The sequence below is a fragment of the Anarhichas minor genome, unplaced genomic scaffold, assembly GCF_050575085.1.
Source record: "Anarhichas minor isolate MPS153535 unplaced genomic scaffold, ASM5057508v1 ptg000038l, whole genome shotgun sequence".
Lineage (NCBI taxonomy): Eukaryota > Metazoa > Chordata > Actinopteri > Perciformes > Anarhichadidae > Anarhichas > Anarhichas minor.
This window is the reverse complement of record NW_027466484.1, coordinates 259,384-267,993: the sequence shown is the minus strand read 5'-3', so window position 1 is coordinate 267,993 and position 8,610 is coordinate 259,384. Positions and strand designations below refer to the sequence as shown.

The 8,610-nt window shown below is 40.5% G+C and overlaps 2 protein-coding genes across 2 annotated transcripts; one reads left to right on the top strand and one right to left on the bottom strand.

Moving 5' to 3' along the window:
- Nucleotides 1-413: 413 nt before the first annotated feature.
- On the bottom strand, nt 414-4,586 carry snapc1b (small nuclear RNA activating complex, polypeptide 1b). The gene is made up of 10 exons (XM_076107410.1): nt 4,315-4,586; nt 3,602-3,761; nt 3,368-3,508; nt 2,581-2,685; nt 2,348-2,503; nt 2,137-2,196; nt 1,905-1,967; nt 1,649-1,787; nt 1,326-1,397; nt 414-1,006 (listed from the first exon to the last, which is right to left on the bottom strand). Exons 1-10 carry the CDS (start codon nt 4,443-4,445, stop codon nt 963-965), a joined length of 1,071 nt encoding a protein of 356 aa, XP_075963525.1. The 5' UTR covers nt 4,446-4,586; the 3' UTR covers nt 414-962.
- Nucleotides 4,587-4,822: 236 nt separating this feature from the next.
- Nucleotides 4,823-8,254, top strand: yipf6 (Yip1 domain family, member 6). Its single transcript, XM_076107412.1, has 2 exons — nt 4,823-5,364; nt 5,925-8,254. Exons 1-2 carry the CDS (start codon nt 5,014-5,016, stop codon nt 6,270-6,272), a joined length of 699 nt encoding a protein of 232 aa, XP_075963527.1. The 5' UTR covers nt 4,823-5,013; the 3' UTR covers nt 6,273-8,254.
- The last annotated feature ends 356 nt before the right edge of the window (nt 8,255-8,610 follow it).

Genomic DNA, 8,610 nt, shown 5'->3' with positions numbered 1-8,610 from the left:
TAAAAAGAGATTAACAAATCAGCTAGGCTAAACTAGGCTTAAGTTTAGCTAGTAAACTAGCTAGGCCGCTTAGCTTATGAGAGCTTTTGACTCTAGTGGAAATCACGATTTATCATAGTTAAGGTACTTTTAAATTACATATTTAAATGCATGAAATAACAAATTAATATATGATAATTAACAATTGATTTGAAGGTAATTATTAAAAATGCTGGACGCTGTTTTTAGGTCTTATCTAAGGTCTATGTCTGTTTTTCTGTCACAATATAAAGTTGTGTTGTAAAATGAACAATTGTATCACACTTACCAAATGCTTTCCAAGGAGAAGAACTAAATAGCAAAATCAGGGACATCCACACACTTTTAGCTTTTCAATATGAAATATACACAAATGATTTAGTCTGAATCAAATGTCACACAAGGAACAATAGCTTTTATATAAAATTATTTAAACTTCATGAAAGCTGCAGAACATAAATCCAGTTTGAACTTTTTTTTCACAGAAGAAGCTGCACAGAGAGATGAACTTTGGAAAATGTTATAGTTATATACACTACTAAACTTTGTGCATAAGTTAGTCGACACAACCGACAGCTTTCTTTACTGAAATAGGTTAAAGGTATCCGACTAAGAGACAAGTTCAGGGTACATTTTCAACAAGTGATGGCTGTAAAATTGCAAAAAGAAAACGTATTGGTGTTTACATTTTACAAAACACTGCATTCAATAAGAACATAAGTTAGAACAATATTCTTTCTTAAGTTACAGTCACTATAAAGACTGCTCATTAAAAAAACAATGTAAAACACTTTAAAATGTAAAAAACAACATTCACATTTTCTATGATACAGAACATTTAAGATTAAAGGAAATTCATGACAATAACAATCATCTATTTCAACACTTTAAAACATGAAACAGTCGCTGTATCAAGATGCAGGTTGACTTCTGAACGGTCTTCATCACCACTTGAATCTTTTTACCGGGTTTTGTTTTCCTGAATGAACTAAAAAAAAAAAAAAAGAGTCATGACAGGACTCTGAAATAAATATCAACATTTGAACATTACAAAATAAGATTTTTACAGTAAAATATGGTGGATGCTGAGTTGGCATTCAGAGAAAAAGTCATTTGAGCTTAGAAAGATTCATCCTGGTAAATGTTTTATTGCCAAAGAAATAGATATATGGTCATGACATTTGGGACAGACATTCAAGGTCCATGCAAACGTGGCATATTAGCATGTTAACAGACCGCTGTGGACCAGAAAACAGTGCTCAAACAACTGTAGTAAGTGTAAAAGTAAAAGTTTTTAGGTTGTGTACCTTTAGGAGCAAAGTCCACTGTGGTGAGACACTTGATCTGAGTCATCTCCCCGGCTTCTTTCCACAAGTCACCTGACGAGAAGAGAGTTGCAGTACGTGAGGAATATTTTAATAAAACATTCACGCTACGAGACAAAATGCTGGAGAGTCTTCATGCTTCACTCACAACATTTCAGCATCAAACAAAAAAGCAAAAAACAGAACTCAACCTCTTTGTCTGATTTGCTTTCAGATGGGTGTAAACTCTATTCTTATTTCCTTTTATTTCATCTCTTCTTCTCTTAACTTTGAGAGATGAAGAGGAGGTTGCAGGAGGGATTTACCTGAGATGTGAACGTTCTCATAGGTTCTGGCTTTGAGTGACAGTTTATTTGTTCTGGAGTAACGTGACGAGTGGGAGGGTCCGGCCACGTTACTCGTGAAATCCACCTCCACCTGACGATGGCGCCGTGACTTGGAGGCCTGAGAGACGCAGGGATACATACATTTCATATTTTTGCATCTTGAAGACATTTAGCATAAAACATATTTTCAAGAAATCTTACATATTTAAAGAAAATCTAACATGGAAACACAAACCTCTGTTGCCTCTCCGTATGCCTTTGACTTAATGGAGGCGAGGCGCTGGGCTCTTTTGGAGCACTGAGAACACAAAACAGCCGGTCAGTCAACAGCGCCGCCGTCTGGACAAAGTTATTATTACAGCTGAAGGACTTCGTGTCAGTTTGAGTATTTAATATCCTTCAGAAGCATCTATGTGCACCAGTGATGCTTTAAACCCCTCAGTAAAGTTGAATGAAATGTAACTCACCTCCTGCTGAGATGACGGCCCCTCACCGCTGTCTTCATCTTCATCTTCATCAGGACCACTCTGACGAGACAAAACGTCACATCAAGAGTGGAAAAAACTACATAATGTACTAATCGTAAAACAATTTAAAAGCATTAAAATAACCACATCATCTCTTGTAGTTTCCAAACTGTGGGTGTCATTTTAACAAACACCTGAAGAGAAGTCTTACCTTCCTTTGCTGCCACTTGTAGAAATCCACCACAGTGCTGCGTAGCTGTGGGACCAGGTCTTTACGGATCAGGTTGATGGAAGAATCCGCCGGCTCCGACTCCGAAGAGACAGAAGTCTTCAGCTTCCCGTAGTGCTCATCGATGTTGGACAATTCCTGCAAACACAACACGCTTAACTTAATGCTTTTAATAATGTACTTTTTAAAGTGTCTGAGTCGAGCTCTCTGCTCACCTCCAGCAGCTCGATGTTGATGAGCTCCTGTGGACGAGACGGTCGCTCCATGAACTCCTCACACAGCGCCAAGCTCTCCACCTTCCTCTTCTTCTTGAAGGCAAGCTGGCAGGAGAGGAAGAGGAGGAAGAAAGAAAGAAAGAAAGAAAGAAAGGAGAAGCACAAAGAGGAGAATAAGTGAATTTGCAAGCTAAATGACGAGTCTTTGCACGGCACGGAGGATGATGATGATGACGGTGCTGTAATTTATCGACACAAAGTACACGTGTTTTTAAAATACTTCGTGAACTGTTCGTCATAATGAACGAGATTTTATTGAAAGGTTTTCTGAATCTGTTATTTTGATTTCCAGAGTATGATTTTAGAGGGTAAACAATGTTCAGAGGACGGCTGTGATATGAAATAATAGCGACTAATGAAATAGTGAAATAATGACTCAACTATAGAACCTTTTGTCTTTCAGATTTTTTGTGCGTTATCTGATATCGGCCGATTCACACGCCAACATGTGAAAAAGAGGAGTACTGGCCCTTATTTTTGTCTACTTCAAGCACCGTTGTATTGCATTGTGTAAAATAATTTCGTAGAATAATTGCGGCCATATCAATCAGACATGTCTGCTATTTATCCTTAATACACAAATGTAATGGGCTGGAGGATCCCACTCTGCACTCTGGGTCATAACTCACCTTGTTTAAAAGGCAACATTCCTCCATTCAATGATATTGAGGGTTTAAAGTGAATATCCAATGTGAACGTGTGTGTTGATGTCAGGTAGGCTGCTCACCATCGTGGGCATGGCAGTGAAGCTGAAAGCTTTGTGCAACATCAGCTGTCGGAGGATGTAAACGGCGTCGTGGTGCTGAGCATTGACGGCGTCCTTCTCAAGCTTCATCACGTCCTCCCAGTCCTTCAGCGCCAGACGGATCTGCAGCCAGAAACACAACAAGAGCTTCACGTCACGTGTGATTCAAATGAATGAATGGCCGACCCTCTGGAGACCGTGTGCTGTGTTCCTGACCTGTTCTCGGGGCGAGGTGATCTGACATTGATACAAGCTGTGCAGCAGGTACAGTCCTCCCACTCTGATCTGGAAGCTGTACGGAGGCAAGAAGAAGATGTAGGCGGTGTCCAGGATCAGACGGCAGAACGCTCGCTGCTCTTGGTGGTTCACAGTGCCGCTACAAAACAACAACAACATGTGACACACTGTGTTGAATGAGGAAAATGTCTAATTAAGTCACACTCTGTCATTACTGATGAAAATATGTAGAAGCTGCAACGTTAGAGTTGCAACACATTAATGCCTCAATAATTATAATCCAAAATATAATACAGATATGATCCTGAAACGGGCCATTCTGCATAAGGAGTACTTTTACTTTAAGTATTTTAAGTATATTTTGATGCTAATACGTTTGTACTTACTTGAATTTAGGACTTTTAGTTAAAACAGAGTATTTCTACCATTTTTTTTGCTGTATGCATGTATGTATATATATACACATACATACATATATATAGATACCGCCAGGAAGCTTGTGAATGTCACCAAGAGATCAATAAAGTTTCCTCTGAGTTGCAGTGGAGCAGAAGTAGAAAGTACCAGAAAATGGAAATACTCAAGTAAAGTACAAATACCTCGAAATTGTGCTCAAGTACAGTACTTAAACAATGAAATGCACCACTGCTTATATTAGAACATAAGGTGATATATATTATTGGTAAACTTACTAGAAAATCTGTGAGAACTCCATTTCTCTCCATATTTTGGAGAAAACCTGGAAGCGGACGGACTCGGATCCCTGGAAGCGGCTCAGCAGCTCCACGCAGTCCGACTTCACGTGCTTCTTACAGAAGTCCATCCCACCTGCTTCAACCGGCGACCGTTAAAACGAATTAAAAAGTACTAAAAACGACCAAACTAACGGACACATCCATGATGTAAACAAGACACACGATTTAAAAACGACCGTCGACGGTTTAGTGCGTCATCAGTACCCGACGTCTTCGCCTGCCCTCGTGATGCCTTCGTGGACCGTCGGGAAGTAAAACTATTTTATACATGTACGGTATTCTTTTATCATATACACACGCACACTCACACACGTTGTTCAAGTTTTTAATAATGTATTTTACTTTTATTGGTGTGACTGATAAAACAATCCTCGTTTTTTTTTAGAATCCCATAAAGCTGATTCTGAGTATGCACCTGAATGCACCAGCCGGATATGCGTGCCTCACGTCCGGCGGAAGTAAACAACCCTCAGCTGACGTGGAGCTGCAGACTGTCACCGACCAGCTAGAGAAACTGGATCAACTGGAACTGAGTCGACTAGTTTTAGAGGAACATTTGTCGCTGTATATTGTGTTTGTATTTCTTTAATCTTTACCTCCCTTCGTTGAGAGACTACCGACAAACTCCAGAGCAAAATGGCGGCTGCATCGGATGAGGCCAGCAGACCGTTCGCCGGGCTGTCGGACGTCTCCATCTCGGAGGACATCCCGGTGGAGGGAGACATCTCCGTGCCCGTCGGCCCTTCCACCAGGCGGCGGAACGACGACGAGTTCTCCACGCTGGACGAGCCCGTGCGGGAGACCATCCTGCGGGACCTGCGTGCGGTGGGTAAGAAGTTCATCCACGTGCTGTACCCGAAGAGGAGCACCGCTCTGCTGCGGGACTGGGACCTGTGGGGCCCGCTGCTGCTCTGCGTGACGCTGGCTCTGCTGCTGCAGGGCGGAGCGGCCGACAGCGACTACCAGGGAGGACCGCAGTTCGCTGAGGTATTTATTAGACTTTAATGGTACTATTTATTAGATAGATTCATAGATAGATAATTTATTAATCCCGTAAGGGGCCATTTGTTCGCTACAGCAGCATTACGATACAGGTAAGCAATCAAAGTAACAGAGTAAAAAATATGATTTATCAGTGGTGGAAAGCAACTAAGTGCATGTACTCAAATACTTTACTTGAGTACAATTTCAAAGTACTTTACTTGAGTATTTTTATGCTACTATTATACTTCTACTCCACTAACTTACATCTCAGAGGTAACGTCAATATTATAGGCTACTTCTTACTTAAAACAGTTTCTAAAGTCTAAGATAACATCTTCAACTCGTTGTTTGACCAACAGTCCAAAGGTTTTCCATTTATTATTGCATAAGATAAAGAAAAGAAGAAAAACCTTAGAGTTAAGAAGCACAACCTGAAGAATGTTTGTTCTTAAATAACAAACAATGAATTGATTATCTCAATTATTGCATATGTTTCTTATATAATGCATTAAATCTCTCTGAATCCACTTTCATGTTGAAATACATTTTTTTTTTTCGTGCAGGTCTTCGTCATCGTCTGGTTCGGCTCCATCATTATCACCCTCAACTCCAAGCTGCTGGGCGGCACCATCTCCTTCTTCCAGAGCCTGTGTGTGTTGGGGTACTGCATCATGCCTCTGACGGCGGCCATGGCCGTATGCCGGATCGTCCTGGTCGCCGGCTCGGGGACGGTCAGCTTCGCCGTGCGGCTGGTGGTGGTGACGGCCTCCTTCGGCTGGTCCACCTTCGCCTCCACGGCCTTCCTCGCCGACAGCCAGCCGGCCAACCGCAAGGCGCTGGTGGTGTACCCGGTGTTCCTTTTCTACTTCGTGATCGGGTGGATGGTCCTGACGTTCTCGCCGTCACAGTAGAAGAGAAACGAAAAGAAGTGTTTGTTCAACGGACAAAAGATGAGGGAAGGAACTCAAACAAACACCGTTTTCTGCCTTGGAACGAAGACGAATGACTACTGAAGTGACTGTGAGTGTTTGTGGGCCTCTGATGAAGCTCTTAGACTCATCAAACTCAAAAAATAATTATGTTCAGGCAAAGCAGTGGCTCCTACTCGGATCCAGAGGAGTCCGGTGGACGCTGTGCTGCAGATGGAGAGTTAAGAGGCTGATGTTCACATTTACGAGCTTTGTAAAGCTGAAGTCCATATGCTTGTATATATAAATGCTCTATGAATGTTTGAACTAACAGGGCTTCACACATTATTATTGTTTTCCTCCTGGTCTCTCTGGGTATGTTGGAAACCTCATGTCTTCATGACACTCTTTAATAAAACATCCTCCGCTTTCATTCTCACACTACATTCTTCAATTAGCAGATGCTCGACTGTCGAGCTGTTAGCGAACATCTCTGGCCAAATCTAGTTCTACTTCTTGTCCTGTTCCAGCATGTTTCTTTTAGTATTTTGGGGCGTACTTTAGTTTTTTAGTAGGCGGATGACTGGTGTTGATACGCAACAAAGTGTTAGTTATTGAGCAGGGAATATTTAGGTTCATGGCTCGGTTCCTTGGAGCCCTCGGCCTCCAGAGCTCTCTACAGCCAGTTAGCTTAGCATAAAGACTGTAAACAGGGGGAAACAGCTAGCCTGGCTCTGTTCACACGTACCAACACCTCTGAATCTCTAAATGATGACCACCTTATGTTGTTTGTTTGAAAACTGAAGTGTTGAAACAGTATTTCCTCTTTCCATTTTATGGGGGTTAATCCCCAGAAGGTGCGGACACTGAGAGCAATCTTCTCATCAGACTCTCGGCAAGAACGGGAATAAATGTACTTCCAAAAATATCAAACTCTTTCTTCAAGGACTGGATAAAGTCTGAAACTGACACTTTCACCGGGTGTGTGTGTAGTTCTGGTTAAACTTTGTGTCTGCACAGGCCAATGTGTTTTTGATGTTTGTCGGTGGGTAAAGTCTTTTGCACAGATGAGCAGAAGGTAAAATGTTTGCAGAGACAATAATTTGAATTTAAGAGGTGAAAACAAAGTAACTGAGCCTGATTATCAGGTTATTTCCTCTGACGCAGGCAATGCTGCACGTTGGCAGTCTGCTGTGCTCTCTGCGTTACGTTCTTTATTTTATGCCGTGTTTCATCAGTCAGCCTCTTGTCTGTGCTGGTTCTCTGGTGTGTCGGGGTCATTACATTGAGGGAGAAAAGAAACTCAAGTCTCATGGCTGCAGAAAACTAACAAACCAGCGTTAAAGAAGTCAGATTTTCCTGGTAGAGAAGACGATTTAGGAGAGTTATGAGATGCATTTTAAAACAGACTAGATGGTTTGTGTCTCTTTTTCTGGAAGATAAACATCTCAACAGGGTTTAGCTTAAAGTCCCTCAGGATTAAAGAGCGAAAGCTTCTCAACGGAACCAAGATTTTACACCGACGTTAAAGAATCCTACAGGAAGAAATGATTTCTGTATCAACAAGAAAAAGTAAAACAACGTGTTTGTTGGTTGGAGGGAGGATGACTCGATCTTCATGATCTTTACCTTCGTGTTACAGCTGATTGGTTAAATTCTATTTTCATGACGTTAATGCTTCCTGCAGAGTTAAACGGCATTCTGGGAAATGTAGGACGTCACAAACTGCTGTATAGAAGCAGATGCAGCATGTTCAGGAAAAGTGGGTTCATCAAAAAATTGTAAAACTTATTTATAGAAAATAGAGCAATGAGACAATGGTTTTGTTTGTAAACGTCACGGTGATGTAAATGCTTCTACTTTCCTCATGACCTGTTCTTTATCTTCTCTAAATCACTAGGCTTTCTTTGTTGATTTCTTTTCATTCATATGTATTAGGTTGCATCAACAAAAGAGAAAAATTAAATATATTTCATCAGCTGTGATTGTATGCACATACTGTTCTGTTCACTAACAGTTTGTTTTAACATCTTAATCATTTACATATGTTTGATGTAACATCAAACATATGTAAATTTCTATTAATTTTCTATTAATGCAAGCTTTGGTTCTTCACTCGATTGTTCTGGAGAATATTTTTACAATAAGATGTAAAAATATATGAAATTTAAAATAAATACAATAAAGATTATTTATTTCCCATTGAATTAATGTATTACTAAATTAAATTACATGTCATTAAATTAACGTATTTGATTTATTATTAAATTAACTTATTAAATCAAATCTTTACAATTAGAAATAGATTAGAAGACAATTACACAATATTCAGTTTGAATTT